The sequence below is a fragment of the Rhipicephalus sanguineus genome, chromosome 5 (genome assembly GCF_013339695.2).
Source record: "Rhipicephalus sanguineus isolate Rsan-2018 chromosome 5, BIME_Rsan_1.4, whole genome shotgun sequence".
Taxonomy (NCBI): domain Eukaryota; kingdom Metazoa; phylum Arthropoda; class Arachnida; order Ixodida; family Ixodidae; genus Rhipicephalus; species Rhipicephalus sanguineus.
The window spans coordinates 58853640-58870894 of NC_051180.1; the positions used below are offsets into that span (position 1 = coordinate 58853640).

Here is a 17255-nt window from a genome sequence, read left to right on the forward strand (position 1 = left end):
CACTAAATGCACGCGTATGGTACAGCAAGTGTAGCGCTGTTGTTGGGTGACCACCCAAACGCACTTCCATCCACTGCCAGGGCCGCTAGAGCGTCGCGGAGTGCGCATCGCTTGCAGGAAGTTCATCATTGCCGCGTTAATCAAACAAGCTCCTCGCCGCATCTGTGCATGGTCTGGAGTGAAGTGGGTACGAAGAACACTCCTACGGGGACAAAAGCGCGCGTGCGGTACAGCAAGCAGCCAGTCAGTGACGGCGTGAGCCGATAAGGCGACGCGCTGCACGCAACTAGCCAGGAGACGATCGGCTCCACGCAACCGTTTCTCGTTTCACTGGAACTGTTGGTGAATTCCATTGGCGGATTCGCAATGGCCGACGAACTCTGCGCCGAGCACTGCACTCCGGCGGAGAGCAACCAAAGGAAATCTCCAGTGGAACACTAGTGCCCTCGCCAGAGAAAATGGTAGGGGGCTCTATCGCACATCCACTTCGCACCCAGCTCTGTGCACGCGCGGGGAGCTTGCGACTTCCGGTTGAATCCGCCGCTTTTCGCGGAGTAGAGAAAGCTGCTCCGTGAAGTGAATCTGGCGGCGGAGCTCCTCCAGATCTGCCAATGAAACATACAAGGAGCACTCTCCATCCGCCAGTGGAACAGACTTGCTCTGAATGGAGCAGGAAAACTGCTACCGGAAATGCTCCGAATCTGCCAATGGAATTCGCCATGTGTCAGTTTTCGTTTAGAAGCATATCGCGGAAAGCTGACACTGTCCGTTCTGTCGCTATGTCGGTCACTGCGTATACCGGACCCTGTAATGGTTCCGAAATGCTCCTTATCACAGTCTGCACACATAAAATGAGTGTCCATTCTCTTGAAGCGACCAGATGTGTTGGGGCACACATGGCATCTTCTCTGTGTGCGCCTGCCTTGAGTAGAGTAAACTCGCTAAACAGGGAGAGTGAGAATACCCGTGAGCGTCAGTGATAACCAAGCTAAGAGCAGCGCCAATAAAGATGGAAATCAGCTTCCACTGCCTCTGCAAGGGAATGCTGATAAAGATAAAAATCGAGTCTTGCGTGCCTCCGTTGCGATCATGCGGCGAAACCAAAACCATGAAAGGGCACTACCCATCGTCGTTGCCACAGACGGCACGATACACTGAAGCTAGAAATAGGTTTTGTTTATCTCCGGAAGAAAGAAGGTAGCACAATCATTTTAAACGCTTCCTGTAAGTCCTAGTAGGTGGAAGCACCTCCCACTCATTAAAGGGATACTAAAGGCAAATAACAATTTCTCAGAGTGAAAGGTCAGTGTATGAGAACGACTAAAACGTCAATATCATCAACTGCAGTGCTCCACTAATTGAGAAATTAAGGTAAATGTAGGACACGATATGCACCACGATTGGGACATCTTGGAAATTATCCCGATGACGTCAAGAGTCCAGAGTACAATTAACCATGAGTAATCAAACTAGTTGCGATAAAAAAAGAACCTTCTGTACATAGCAAGACGCAATAAAATGCTGTTTGTTCGTTTCTGTTTGATTCATGGAAAAAGGAACCTCTTGGCGTTACTGTGGCGAACGGCACGAGTGGTTCAGAAGTTCCACTTTCACCGAGCTGCGCTTTGCTCACACAGTCGCGTCTCGGTGGCAGTTTCGGTATCGCGTACTGCTGTGTGTTCTCGCCATACTTCTGCTGCTGGCCAAGCTAAGCTCCGTTACAGTGAACTATACAGTTTTGGAGTGGCCTGCGGCTGCGTCTTTGCAAGGTTGATGGCCGCTGTTGCGCAAGAAACCGTAGCGTCGGCGGCCGGGCAGTAAAGGTGGGCAACGTTGGGCGCAGCAACTGCTATGTCAGAAGGCCCGTTCAGGCGGGTGATTTGAAATGCGCTCACACTGTGCGGACTACTAAAATGTGATTTTCTTTTAAAATAAGCATTTCCTTGGCATGAAGCAAGCACTATGAGGTTTCTGGAACACTAGTTCAACAATCAACGTCGACTTCATATTTGCGTTTAGTGTCCCTTTAAAGCACGAAATTTCAAACGGAAGGTAGAAAACGTACCCGTACGGCAAAGACATTGCGGGACAGAAAACTCTAAACGTTAATACATAAAACGTCCACTCCAGGTCATTATTCTGTGGCCATTATTCTGTACAGGCATTGCCTTTTACATTGCCTTAAGAAAGTAGGCCAGCAATAGAATATTCAAATCGATGGACCGACTCACCCAAACCTACAAGTTGTTGCTAATTGAAGTAGCATTTTCTGCACCACATAGGCTGTAAGTAACCAGCGCTGGAGTTTCCGCGGTGTGGGTAGTGCCGCCCTGGTGGTCAAAGCGCGCATACTCCAGCTGCTCCCGCGGACGAGAGTGGCGACTGATTGAGGCGATGCGGGCGCGTATCGCCAAAACAAAACAAAAGGATGCTGGCGGTACTGTTGCGCATCCAAGTGCCACAATACGTAGAAATGAGGGAGGACATATCCTTCTGTGTTTGTCCTTCTAAAACATATGAATAGGAACGGATGCGGCGTTGCATCCCGGCAATCAGGCGAGCACAGTATGTTCTGCTCTTGCTCTCGTGCCTAGTGGTGTCGGGCTGGTTTCTAAACCGAACTGCGCGTGTCTGCTAGATTTATTCGATAGTGAGGGCCACCAGTGGAAACCGGGGCCAACGAGCAGAATTTAATCGGTGTTTTGTCGTAAATAAAACATACATATTATGCAGCATGCGGCATATGTCACAATTTTTTCATCTGACCACCACCAAGCTCCTTCTGATGCCACCGCGTGTAGTGAATGATACGATAGGCAGGTAGCCTACATTATTTGCAGACAGTTACGCAGAAGGAAAGCTGTCTGTCTACGAGATGCGTACGGGGACACATTCGCCGAAGCCGCTGAACTGTTATGAGAAATACGCACGTGGTGAATGCCTCCGTTGAACTTCACTTGTGCTACAAACAGTTCTTGTGACGAACAAAGCAGCGGACTACTCGAAGTTTAACTTTCTGGATCAGCTGATGCGGTAAAGCTTCTTTGTGCATTGGCTGCCGCGACGAAGTGACATCGGAATTTCTGCCTCGCTACAAAAGGGTCAAATGTCTTGGATTTTTACTCGCTGTTTAATTCGCCTAACGTACTGTGTTCGTTTTTTTCGCTTCCCTGTGTCTGCTTAGAATAATGTTTGATCAACATTAACAATTGCTGGCGTTTTACATGCCAAACAAGGTATGATTATGAGGCACGCCGTAGTGTGGTAATCAGGATTAATTTTGACCGCTTGGGTTTCTTTAATGTGCTCACACATCTCAGTACGCGGGTGTTCATATCACGGCAGAAAAACATTGACGCAGCTACCCCTTGCCTCTTACTTTTTTTACTGCTGTAGTGGGCAGCTAGTATCGACGCAGCACGTACTTATCTATGGAGACTTGTGAGCCTCTAAACCATAGAGCAGTATTACTGGCGCAATGCCTGCTCGAGCTGTTCGCGCCAAAATGAAGCACAGGAACAGCGCACGCGCGTGCGCTCACTGGGGTACGGCCAGACGGCCAGTCGTCTGGGAGCGAGCGGCTGAGTTATGTTGCAACTCCCCGCCAGGCGCCCTTTTTCGGCGCGCCACCTATCCAGCGCTGGTCTCCCATCGCAACTAGCAAGGTCTAGCTGTCATATCAGAGGAAGAAGGCATCGGTAAAAACATGGCATGAAGTTCGAAGACTGCATTAGCCAAGTTGTTTACAGAATAACCCCATCTTATTGTGCATGTTATGTGGGGCGAACAGACAAGTGCTTCAGTGAATGCTTGTGCGAGCATAGCAACATAGTTGGAAATGGCAGGGGAGGCTTCTTGGCCATTCATTGCCATGACTGTGGGTGCAAGAACAGAGTTGAGCTGGGTGGTAAGGATTCATCATAAAAGGAAGGTAAGGTGTGCAAACAAGTCTTGTTCTTTTGTGTCTGTGTTTGCACACATTATCTTTCCTTATGTGGGTGGAAAAGGACAAATGCACCCACAGTATCGCCGACGTTGCGCGCATGGTGTGGAAAGAGTGTTAGTAGGCCTCCTGCTGCATTGCTATGGAAATCATTTTTAGAGAGAATGCACGCTGAGATGTCTTTTTTTGGAGTTCCGTTGTTTTTCTGTCCACTGCTGTTTCGCGATTTGCTGTCATTTCCTGTTTTATCACGTCACAATTTTTCACATAAGCTGCAGCCTTGTCTAATGAATTAGACACAAGTTCGTCAAGATTTTTGAACAAGAATATTCACAAAGGTTGATTCTGTGCCGTAAAGCTATTGGTTTACTTTTAATATTTGAATAAGCACACAAAAAAAAATTTAAATCTCTCGTACACATTGTCTGAATAATGTGCAAATAAATATGGACAGCTTTACGGCACTCACCAATGCTTCAAGATCTAAGTGCAAGAAACGGAATGGTTACATCTTTATTTGTTGTGAAATGGCACAGGGATGACTGACAACGATTGCACAAAAAATGAAAGCTGAGAAAACTGAGCTCAAACAAAATAGAGCTCAAAGCTAAGGAAAGGGAACTCGGAAGGAAGCTGGTTTTATTTTTCCTTGGAGAAATGCAGGTTTAGGGCTATCTTGAACTCGGATCTCTCCTCTTTACAATGATGCCAAGGTGGCGGCACTGTACCAAGGGGAAGCTACAAGATTTTCATTTTCTGAAGCCTGTTTTTGTCATAGTTTTTTATCAGAGCACACTAATAAAATCCTTTTCTCAACTTCTACTGCTTATTTTGTTCTAATACTTTCACCACGATGTAAAAGATGGTTTGAGGATTGCAAAAAAAATTAATTGAAAAATTGAACATTTTGACCAAATTTATCATTCCTATTGCCACGTCTCCCCTTAAAGGGACCCCGAAACGGTTTTTTGAAGTTCTGTCAGTGTTTAGGCTGGAGCATCATCAAATCATTCGCACCACAAGTTAAGCGACGCATTGCATTCCAATGCCACTGCGGACAATTATATCTATACCCTCCTTCACAACACTGCCTTGCCTCCTCAACTAGTGAGAAATGCTGGCATCGCTGGCGACCGCAGCGCTCTCGTGAGCGCTCGATGGTTTGAGCTTCGCCCAGTCATGGCCTCCGATATTGCGTACCGACAGGTTGCGCGCAATCTCGAAGGCCATGGCCCAGTGCGCCCAGCAGCACGGCATCTGGTAACAGAGATGAAGCTCACAGAATGGTTGATATCTGCTCCGACAGGTGCCGCCACACTACCAGTCGATATTATTTGATTCTTCTGTACGGCGGCAACCTGCAAAAGCATGCGGACAGACAAAGCATTTGAGAATCGTCACCGATAAGTTTAAACTCGGGCAATGTAGTTGTACCTTGAGGGGTGAAGTTACAGCCGCGATGCTCACTGCAGCGATGAGCTGAAGCGATTCCGCTCGCCAGATGCCACAAACATTCACGATGACGCAGCTTTACAAGTCGCCAATTGCTTGATATGGGGTACACAAAACTGCTAGGGCAATTCATTGTGTTCAAGAAAAGAAACCTCGAGATAAACACTGTCGCTCAGCTCACGTCAACACTGAGCACGCTGTAACACAGGCAGATGACGTTAGAGAAGCTTTAGTGATGTGGACTGGGCATACACAATCAGATCAATCGCTGGGTGCTACATCTATTGAAACAATTCTACGTGTAAAAGGCACGAGAAGTTGAAAACTCCTTCGGCTGAGCCGCTGCAATCTGTAGCGATTCACATGTTTAAAGTCTTGTTATAAATTACACAGTTGATGCAGAGAGCTTAAATCAGTCTTCAAATGATTCTTAGGACTTGCTTTACCGGCTCAATGCATTTATACAAAATCGTCAAAACCGTTTCAGGGTCCCTTTAAGTATGTTGCTATAATTCTGCATGGGATTTTCAAGGGGATGTAATGAGTGTTCAATGTAGATAATAATTTAATATTTTCTGATTCGACTACGTGAGCTATACGTATTTGCGTGTCCTTTGGTTCAACCTTTTCAATTACTCATGCAAGGTGCGGGCCCAGCGTAAAACTGCAAAGACTGATCTGGTGTCCACGAGCAGCAGCAAAGATGCAGGGACAAGAGCCAGCAATGAAGGTGCGAGCGAACAGGCCCCAACAAACAGTGCACCGGGTGCCTCCACAGCCTTGCTCAACACGATTGATGAGGAAGAGGAGGCAGTTGCCTCGATTGCAAGGTTTTCGCTGCAAGAGAGAGAGCCAGGATTGATTGAGGATGTCCCGTACATGCAGCACGACACTATGTTCACCGAAGAGCAGCTAGCATCTTGCAAGCCTCAAGGTATGCAATAATGGAAATCAGCAGATAATGAAGCCGAGGAAGCTGTAGGGGACGTTAATTGTACTGTTTTAAGTGTATTGTAATACTAATTGTGATATACATGTGAAGAAAGTAGAGTGGCCAAAAAGGCCACTTGCCACCGGCAGGGACCAAACCTGCAACCTTTGGATTACGTGCCCGAGGCTCTTACGTGTTGAGCTACAGTGGCGGGCGTCCTCTCATCCACTTTATCGGGTATTTTTGTGCATGCACACCTGGGAGTGTTAGTCAGCGCCACTCATAGCCATGGCGGCTAGTGTGGAACACTCGTTTCTTTGATAGCTGACCAATAAGTCTTCTCATACTACCTGAAGGCCTCAAATCTGCCGGAACGAGGCCCTCGCTATGAATGAAAGAAGGAAGGGAATTTTGAGGGCTTGTTTCTAAGATTTAGGTGCGTGTTATACAACTCCAGCTGGTCAAAATTAATCCGGAGTCCCCCACCGTGGTCTGCCTCATAATCGTTAAACCCTTCACCAGCCCCTTGGCTCTGCCACTGCAAAGCTCTTCTCAGTAGAAAGATTCAGTCCCCCTCTAGTCAAAGGTGCTAATTATTGGTTGTGTTTCTGAAAAATTTATGATACTGAAGTGCAGCTTTATGTCAGGATTTGACTGCGTTGACACATTTCGCACTTGTTTGCTTGTATGTCTCTTCAGCATGCACCGATGCTCTTCTTGTTCCCTGGTTGTTTTTCAGCACTTGATGACATGGTATCGCTGCTCGACAAAGCCTTCGAGCTGATCATTCATTTTCCGCCATTCCCGCTGTACGCCGAGATGAGCAGAACAATGGTGCATCTTCTGGACCTTCAGGCAAGCGCTGACAACTTTATCCACATAACCAACAACACTCGGTGTTGCACTCTAGTCCACCTTGGTGGAACAGTGGCCATGGTGCTCGGCTGCTGACCCGAAGGTCGCGGGTTCGATCCTGGCCGCAGCAGTCGCATTTTGATGGAGGCGAAATGGTAGAGGCATGCGTACTGTGCAATGTTGGTGCGCATTAGAACACAAGATGGTCGAAATTTCTAGAGCACTCCACTATGGCGTGTCTCATAAGCATATCGTGGTTTTGGCACGTAAAACCCCAGATATTATGAATTGCACTATAGGAAAAGTTCTGTCCTATGTATATTCATGATCAGCTGGGTGCTTTATAGTCTCTTTTGCATTCACTTCGTGCCTAGGCTGCAGCAACTTGTTTGACCCAATTGCAAGCCAATGCGATAACCACTCTGCGGCTGACACATTTTTTTTTCCAGATGAGTCAAACTTTGAAAATGCATGTTTGTCAGAGAACCAAGGACAGTAGGGAAAAAGTGATTGAGGGAAATCGCAGATGTGACGGCAAACGTGAAAACTGGTGATTGCAAATTGCTAAACATGTACATGTCCGTGGAATTCTTGCTAAATCTAACCAAGAATTGAGCAGAATATATGTGGTGAAAAATATACAGGGAGAGGGCCACAATGATGCGCTTATGTCGTCTGTGTCCAGCGATGATGAAAATACATTGTGAGGGCTACATACTCTAAACAGGTAGGAAAGGGAATATTAGACCCATTTAAATGTTTAAAGGCCAACTCTGGCAATGTTTCTTTTACCATGTCAAAGTAATGGTGCTTCAGTGTTCCTGAGACGCTCCTGTCACGAGCACAATAGTAGAAATACTCAACAAATTGGACTGAAATAAGCAAAAAAGCACAACCCCAAAACCTATTCAAGCAGTACTGTCTTCATGTAACATATAAGCTGGTAGAAACCGTAAATCATGTAAGGCATGCCGGTCGGAGTAATGTCTGTCGGACAGATACTATTTGCAGGGCACGCACAACACTGGCACCAGTAATGTTCATTGCCCCTTCGCTCTGTTTTGGGCAGCTCTCGATGTAGTTCTGACTGCTTCGGCCAGGAATGTCTTTTTTTTTTTTTTGTACTCAAAGGGAAGCTGAAGAGGTTTTAGAATTCGATAAAACTTCGTGGTTAGCAAGGACCAACGTTATTGTCGACGATGTCATTATTTTTTTCCGCGATTGTTGCAGCAGGAGCTTTAGAATACGTGAAAGAGCAGTTTGTCTTGCTGCACCAATGCGAGCGCGCCGAAAGTGTGGGCATGGCAAAGAATTAAGTCATCTTCAGTACACTTGGCGGAGCCGCGGTGCACTCGACGGAAGTTTCCCGCTGCTCACTCATCCAAACTGCGAGAGCGCTGTTTGTGTTACGAAGGCTCAAGTAAGTATAGCGAAGCTGAAAGTTCTGCAGGCGGATTACAATATCTGGAATAACTACAAACAGCTGAGCACCACGTGAACACGCATCTCTCGTATCTTCAACCATGGCCTGCGTGACTAACTCGTGCCATTGCCGGAGCTAATTGAGGAGGCCACGCTTCAGCAGTGCTGCTGTTGCAGATACTGCGGCATACCGAGGATGACGTCACCGTGTTTGCTCAGCATCTCAAAAAGCCCTGCAGCCAGAACCGCTGTTTTTTGCCAAAAAGTGATATTTGTGTTAACTTTTGAGAACTCCCATATTGCTTTTCGAATTCAGCTGGGATCAAACTGTCCTCACACACTCCAAAGTCCTTTTTTTTTTAATTGCTTCAGCTTCCCTTTAACAATACCGAAGCACTCGCATCATTTCATTCTTTACTGCATGTGGGGCCCTGATTTGAAAACTGCGCTTTCAATGACACCAAAGCTTGAGTGCACGTGATCTTAGGTGCTTCCCCGCTGTGGGGCGCTAGTTTTTATGGTATTTAGGCGGGCCTTTTGAACTGACTCAGAATTGTTCTCCATTAACGATGCTAGTATTAATTATACAATGCACTGAGCATTTTTCGATTCAATTCCGAGATTACCAGGCACAAAGCTACAAATTACAGTAAAAAAGTCTTAGACTAAACTTTTGCTGTCAGGGGTCTTTTTAGGGGTTGTTCAGTGTTTTCCCGCTCCTCTTTTTTTTTTTTTTTCTGAAATTTGCTTGCACTGTACATGTGTCCACAGGAAAGGCACAGCAAGGACCACAAGAGTGCCTCTCTGTGGTACATTAGCCAGACTTCCTCGGTCACCTTGCAACACATTGGACTCAACTGCCTCTACAAAAAGCTCAAGTAAGGGCTTTATTAAATATTTCTCGCATTAGCACTGGCACACCTGGAAGCTCTGTACAATTAATTCTCAGCTTCAACTAAGTCTATTTTCAGAATTCTGTAACAAAATTGTTTCGAGGCCCTTGCTTCTCAACAACAATAGCACCAAGTAGTGGGCTTTGGCAAATACCTTACTCATATGTTTGCAGCAGCGAACATTTAAAATTGCTCGTTTTTCATTTTTTCCTTTATCTAGGATTGCAACTCCAGGAAGGGCGGCCAGTTTAGCGTAACAGCCGTATTTCCATAAAAATCGCTTGGGTTGAAATATAGTGCTACTGTCTTGCAATTTTCCTATTTGGCGCTGCGACACTATGAGATGTGACACTGTGTGGGTGTGCGAGCATTTACAGTTCTGACCTTGATTTTTATCTTATAACAATAAACTTCTGATTGCAACATTAATGACAATAAAGTTCTCGAATAACAATTTATCAGTCTAAAGTGTGTGGGGTCTCGAAAATTGTGGCTTTATGCTACTCCTATACGCCTAGTGCGCGCCGATGGAAGCGCCATAGGCGGCGAACTCAATCATTGCCCTCGGGAAAGCAAGCAGACGGCCGCCGTGACTTCCTACGTCGTTGTACATGTGTTTCCACGTTGTTCACGTTTCCGTAGTGAAATAAGCAACGTTCGTCGTATGTGTGGTGGCCGAAACTTCAAGGGATGTCGAATAACAATCGCTGTGGAGTGGAGTGCTCAAACACCTACAAAAACGCGCCCGGAACACGGTTTTACTCACCGCAAGGCCTCCTGAGCAAGAGCGACGGAAGCAATGGATCGCCGCTGTTCGTTGGCAAAGACGAGCCGCTTCGTCATTGTGTGGATTAACACGTCGCTTCTTGTTGTTATGCTTTCGTTCTGCCATATCGGTGCTCGCTGGATGCACTCGATCATGTTGACACTGGTAGACGACCAACGTTATCAGCCTGAGCATGCGTTGGTTCGGCTCGACCGCCGTGCAGGGCACTTCGCTCAAACGTTCTATATTTCAGAAGTGTTGTAGTTCGGGCGAGTTGTTCATCCATGAACTTAGCTTGTACTAGCGCGGTACATGTACCGCGCTATTACAAGCTAAGTTCTATATTTATTATTTACAGAAACAGAAATGCAGCAATGGTTGACTTCAGAAAGAACAAGAAGTGATTGAGACGTCACCTTTGTAAACAAAGCAAAGCGGATGTTCACCACGAGCTGCACCTCATAGCTGGATCTTGTTACTCTGGTCTGCGCGACGCACCTTTGATATTCACCGGCATGACGATTCACTCCACGCGGACGTTCGTTCTCCTCCGCAGTCGGTCATCACATGTCTTCTCGGCGACCCTCTTCAAAACTTGTCACTGTCACCTCTAGATACTTAACTCACAGCACTAGATCATCAAACAACACGTCTTCTGCGGTCGAGCGAACGATGCTATCACTAGAACGACATAACTTCTTCGCCGACTAACTCCTCACTGACTGACTCTGCCCCCGCGCGCTTGCTGCGCTTGCATTGCCTGTATCGGCTCGCGCCTGGGTTCGGGAAGGTGCATACGATTCGTCTGTGCGTTGCACAGCGAAAGTTAGAGAAAGGGCGAGATCCTCTCACCGATTCGTCTGCGGAATCAGACGGCGCCGCTGGCTCGGCTTTGCTTTCTCGAATATCCCGATCTTTCGCGTGCGTTCGCTGTGTCGGTGGCGTCTTCTGCGGAGAGGGTAAGAGGCGCGCTTTCGGCGCCTTTTTATACTTGTTTTTTGGATGCGTGCGCTCTGTTGCGCACGAACCGTCGGCACCAGGATTTCATGCCGTCGTTTCAAATCGGCGACGTGCGCTTAGTTAAGCGCTCGTTCGTGACAAACATCGTGCACAAGTCCACTTTCGTAGAGGCCCGCGCCTTTTCTGCAGCTGCCAGTGCAGAATTAGTTGTCTGGCACCCGCACGAAGGGGAAATAGCAGCCGCGAACTTCATTCATTTCCTCACAGCAAAGCCGTGCAAAGCGCTGTCGTCTGCTCGGCTTCCCGCACGTACTGTCGGCGGCGCCCGCTAGGTGGCTATCAGTGGCGCCTCTATAGGCGGTGCACAAGGTGTATATAAAATAAGTACATTGTTTATGTATTCATCAAGAAAAAGTGTTGATGTAATGGACTTTGTTTGTTTTCTTGATACTTTTGATAATTTGGCATTCTGTTAATTCGGACATTTGTTCCAGTCCCATGAAATCCGAATTAACGATCTTTTACTGTAGTAATAAGACAAATAATCCAAACATAATGCCAATACAACACACAGAGAACATAACACACACAAAACAACATAACACTTTACAATGTACCACAAATGTGGTGTCACCGATGTCAGACTCACCACGAAGGCCCGCGGGAACAAGCCACAGTATTGCACCCATGGAACCTTCCGGGACCGATCATCGCCGACCACGCCATGCCCCAAAAGAGCCTTGCTGCTGTTCCCTGTACGCCCGCCATCCTCATCGACAGGGCGGTGCCACCTAGGGTGCCTCGATGCCAGTGCCACCGCTGGAACAGCGCCATCCTGCGCATCGTGGCAAAGACTCTAACTACGCCAACACTCCGCACGCGAGGGCACCATGAGACAAAAACGACATTACAGGGGGTGTCTGCGCTATTTTGGGAGTCTAAACCACCATTACAGGCAGCATGGCGCCAACCACGTGCATTTCAGCTCTTTGAAAATGATGCCAATATAAAGCTACCACATCCCACCATGTCCATACATTGGTGTCCTAGCACCAGTTTTATTTATGTAGAAATGCATGCATGTAGAAATGGGGCATTTACTTACGCATGTAAGAGCTGCACTCCAACTTCGTACTTCAAAAATCTGAAGGAAAAAATCTCGAAAGTTAAATCTTGATATAACTAACTTCAGTATAGCGAAACTAAGTGTTTTAGTTTTTATCACTTAATGTCCATAGAACACCTTCTATTTCTCACCTCAATATAAAATTTCATGTTAGTGATTTCAGTTTAATGTAGTTTCACTGCTACCTCAGAAGGCGAAGGCAGTTGATAGTACTTCTACTAGTGAAGTTGAAACTTCTGGTAGTTATAGTGGTCATATGGTTTATTTGCTCGTGGTTTTTGCGTGCAAGTCAACTACAGTTAAAACTCTAACTAAACCTAATTTTAGCAAGTTCCCCATCCGACGAAGAAATTTCAATTCCCAGGCATACACCCACAGGGCTCAGTGTTATCAACTCAAATTAACGAACTAGCTTGGCCGCAAAATCAGATTTAATGAAGTTTTTCCAGAAATACCCGACTAAAAAAGCAGCGATTTCCTTCCAGCTTTGCAGAGACTGGTTTTTCTACGAGCGTGCACTCTAACACTATTGCATTAAAGGGCCCCTCACCAGCTTTGACAATTTTGAGCTGACGAGCGCAATGCACACACACTGGGCATTCACGATCACGTCTGCCAAAATCTGCAACACTACGCGCCGCGGAAATGGGTCAAATTTCAAGCTGAACGCTGCTTGCCCTTCTCATTGGTGTGCACCCAGAGAATGAGGAGATGACGTACACGATGGGATGGCCCTATGTAGACGCTAGTGCTGTGACGTTGCTCCTCTACGTAGACGACTGTGCTCTTAACGTCGCCGACAGTAGCACGTGACACTGCGATAATTATTTGACACGACGCATAGTTTGTGTAATTTGTTGCTTGAACAGATGAATAAAACTTGAGAGCAATAATAAAACACACTAACAGAATGTGTTCATTTTCTTTTTAAATTTTTACTGTGAATCACAGTGAGATGAGAGACCAATCTACCTCAATTTCGCACGCGTTCGTGTTCTCGCGCTTTGTGCATCAAGCAGACGCCACGCCTTACAACGAAACATTTTCTGCCGCGTTCCAGCACTCGTTGGGCTCATTTATCCTCCAGCGTCTAACTAGATGTTCATGTGGCACGCCGCTAGTCTCACGTCCATACAAATGTTGCAGCTTTCGTGCTAGGTTGAAAGCCAAGTGATCGGCGAGGGCACATGCGGCAAAACTTGCAGAGATGAAACCAAAGCGCTGCCACAACATCGCTCGCGTCTCGGGGGCTCGGGCTGGTTCAGGCACGTGATGCGCTCGTAACATTGTGTGCGCATGACGTGTTCAAGCGTATGTGTCATGTGATCCTCCCGCTCGCGTGCCGAGGAGGGCAAGGAAGGGATTTGGCTTGCGAAGGCTACAGGGGGGCGAGCGGCAAGGGTTTCAAGCTAGCCTCCTCACATCATGGTTTCGCGCCACCTCAAAACATTGGTTTTCTCAGCTTCTAATGGACCGATTAGAAAAATTCTTGTGCCATAATGCTCTTTATTGGGCGCGCAACAACTTCCAGTGTCTAACTGAAATTCGTTCTGTCACCTGGTGAGGGGCCCTTTAATATGGCTAAACGCCCTAATCATGGCCCTAGATTCAGTTTGATGAGACTGCATGCCGCGCCCATGCATGGAGCCCTGGACTTGTCTGTTGCTAGCGGTCTTGCGTAGCAGATGGTGCTACAGGCGGTGGTGTTTGGTTTTGTGATTTCATGACACTAATAGTCTCTTTGCAACACTCTGGCTTGGCCTGCTCACACAATCACTTCATTTGTTCTCTGCGTCTCCACATATCGTTCGTCCGTCATTGCTTCGCCTAAGTCTTTCTGGCCTGCATCGCTCGGACATGGTGCCCCCATGTCCAATCCACATGGGAAGCTCCATGTCGAGGCCACATTTGCTAACTTTTTGCATGCGCAGGAGTAGACTTGTGGTGAAAACAATGGCCTAGTACCTTTTGGTTGTCGCAACGATAAAATTTTAAATTTCGAAGAGATGAAAAATCCCTTTGTCGATTTTACAAACTTCCAGACTTAACGAAGCATCCCAATCACCTCGTTAGATTGAGTTTCAACTGTGTATGAATATCAAATATTCGTATGGCTGATGTGAAAATTCTAGTGTAGCAGTTGCAGCTCTTCAAAATTGTGAAAAAAGAAGTGTGATCCTTACAGAGGTCTATAAAGTACAGTCGGAAAGTTGAGTTGCTAACAGTGCGTACATTCTTTTTCCAGAAAGCAGAGAGCCGCTGCATTGTGCGATGCGGTTCAAGACTTTGCATTCAGCGAGGAGGATGTCATCAAGGCAGAAGCTCTCAGTTTCAGATTGCTGTCTGCACTCAAGACCACGCAGCTCGCCGATATTTATGAGCTTCTACCGGCCGGTGAGCAACAACCATTTATGATGCAGGCACTTGTAAAATCATACTCTTGCAAAAAGTTCGTGACAGTTTTCTGACAGACACTAAAACCTACATGCTGACACAGTAAAATGTCGCATTAAATGAGCATGCAGTGTGCAAAAATTTACAGGTGCAGTTTTACTACCATTGTACAGTTCGACGGTTGTTACAATGAGGCATAGTAATCCAGCTAAAAATGTTATGCTATTCGAAGTCCATTCCATTCATTAGGGCTGTGGTATGTTGTGAAATGGTGGAGCTTCGTATGCATTGCTGCTGTATAACTTCAATGCGATTGCGAAACAACATTGAAGATATGCTAGTACACCTCTGGAATGTCTACATCTTAAAGAGAATTTCGAGGGTACTTTCCTTGTGCACTACTGTCAAATCATCCACGTTAAAGAACCCCAGGTGGTCAAAAGTTTTGGAGCCCTCCACTACGGTGCCTCTCATAATCCTATCGTGGTTTTGGGACGTAGAACCCCACAAATTATTATTTCTGTCAAATCGTCACTCGCATAGTACTTCAAAGCACGCTGTTCACTAATGTTGTTACATTTCACAGGTGTAGGGCTTATCAGGCCAGGCTGTTAATTCATTATCATCATCAACAACCTGACTATGTCCACCACAGGGCAAAGGCTTCTACCATGTTCCTTCATTTAACCCTGTCCTGTACTTCCTGCGGCTATGTTATTGCTACGGACTTCTTAACACATCAGCCCACCTAACTTTGCCTTCCCCTGGTGCGCCTGCATTCTATTAATATTCAGTCTGATTACTCTTAATGACCAGCGGTTATCTTTGCTTCTTACACCACATTCCCTGGCCATGCCCATTTCTTCTTGATTTTGACTAAGATGTCATTAATATGCGGTTGTTCCCTGACCCACTGTGCTCCTTTCTTGTCCGTTAATGTCCCACCTATCATCACACCACACTGTTGATTGCCTTTGCCTATTTCAGATTGGACCGTGGTGCAGGTGACAGCGGCCGAGTCTGTCACGAAGGGCCCTGGTGGTGTCACCCTGACGCCCGATTTGTTTGTCTGCCAGTGTCGGAAGGGAAAGGCTCCAGTCATGGTCAAGCTCAGTGGCTCATCCGATCAGCAGGTACACACACTACTTGCAAGCGCAATTTGACGTAATGAGAGGGTACACATTATTATCTCGGTATGTTTGTGCTGCATTAACACAGGCGCAAAACATATCTAAGATCTATAAAAAGCAGTGCAAGTTGAGACAAGGACGAACTTGCACGAAATGCAGGCGCTGAATGAACCAGCCAGTGTTCCGACATACGGCGCTGAAACTTGCAGGACAACCAACAAACTTGAAAAAATTTAAGAACTACAAAGCATGCATTGGAACAAAAAATGAAAGGCAAACATTAAGAGATGTACCTGGGTCGGCAACATAATGCATACGACAATCGACCACTAGTCAGTTAGAGCAACGAAATGGTTACCAAGGGGACAGGAAACTCAGCCTGGGAGAACAGCAAGTTAGATGGAGCGATAAACTTGGGGAAGTTCTCAGACATAAAATGGAATCGACTCGCTCAAGATCAGGTAAATAGGAGGTCATTGGAAAAGGCCTTCTTCCTGCAGTGGACATACTAATACAGTCAATATTGAATCTAAAGGAGATCACGAAAGAGTTCTATTCGATGCACAAAATAATTCTATTGTAGCGAAGCGTTCGTAGTCTGTAATGGGTCGTCCTCTTGAGCGCCTTCTAGTGAGTCGCCTCTTCTCTGAGAGCACGCCCCTCGTGCAGAGAGTCGGCCCCGCTTTGACTGTCGCCGTCGCCGAGTGCCCGCTAATAAACGGGCACTCGGCGGTTTCTCACCATTTTTCTTATTGTACGGCAGGCACCAGTCGCACACAATCGACACCATCCTTCCCTACAAGCCAGATCAATCTGAATGTGTGCCTATTTCGGACACAGCCAAGCTTGCTGAAGAATGTCGCGAGATTGCGAAGACCTTTACAACGCATGAACAAGAGCGGCAGAAGAGCATTCGCGGTGGCACCACCACTTCTGAGTCCACATTCCTTCCTGGAGCGCTCGTGTGGCTCTCGGTCCCGACCACTGCAACTGGCCTCTCCCAAACTACTGCCCAAATACGAAGGCCCCTACCGTGTCGTGGAACGCACATCCCCGGTCAACTACCTGATCGAACCCATCGAACCTTCGGACATGCGCCGTTGAGGGCGCGACATTGTGAACGTGGAGCGCCTGAAGCCCTATCATGACCCGCTCATAGTGACAAGCTGCTAGGTCGCCAGGCGGCTCCCTTTTTGTACCCGGGGTAATTGTAGCGAAGCATTCGTAGTCGGTAATGGGTCATCCTCTCGAGCGCCTTCCTGTGGGTCGCCTCTTCTCTGAGAGCACGCTCCTCGTGCAGAGAGTCGGCCCCGCTTTGACTGTCGCCGTCGCCGAGTGCCCGCTAATAAACGTCTTGACACTATATATATATGGGTTCAACTG

The 17255-nt window shown here is 46.9% G+C and overlaps 1 protein-coding gene across 1 annotated transcript in view; it reads left to right on the plus strand.

Annotated features, from left to right (window-relative positions):
- LOC119393682 (separin-like) overlaps positions 1-17255 on the plus strand; it is a 63830-nt gene that overhangs the window by 32323 nt on the left and 14252 nt on the right. The window contains exons 17-21 of the mRNA XM_049416310.1: positions 6041-6329; positions 7066-7181; positions 9375-9481; positions 14594-14742; positions 15730-15875. Of these exons, the coding sequence (XP_049272267.1) occupies positions 6041-6329; positions 7066-7181; positions 9375-9481; positions 14594-14742; positions 15730-15875 (807 nt within the window). The remainder of the gene's footprint in view (positions 1-6040; positions 6330-7065; positions 7182-9374; positions 9482-14593; positions 14743-15729; positions 15876-17255) is intronic.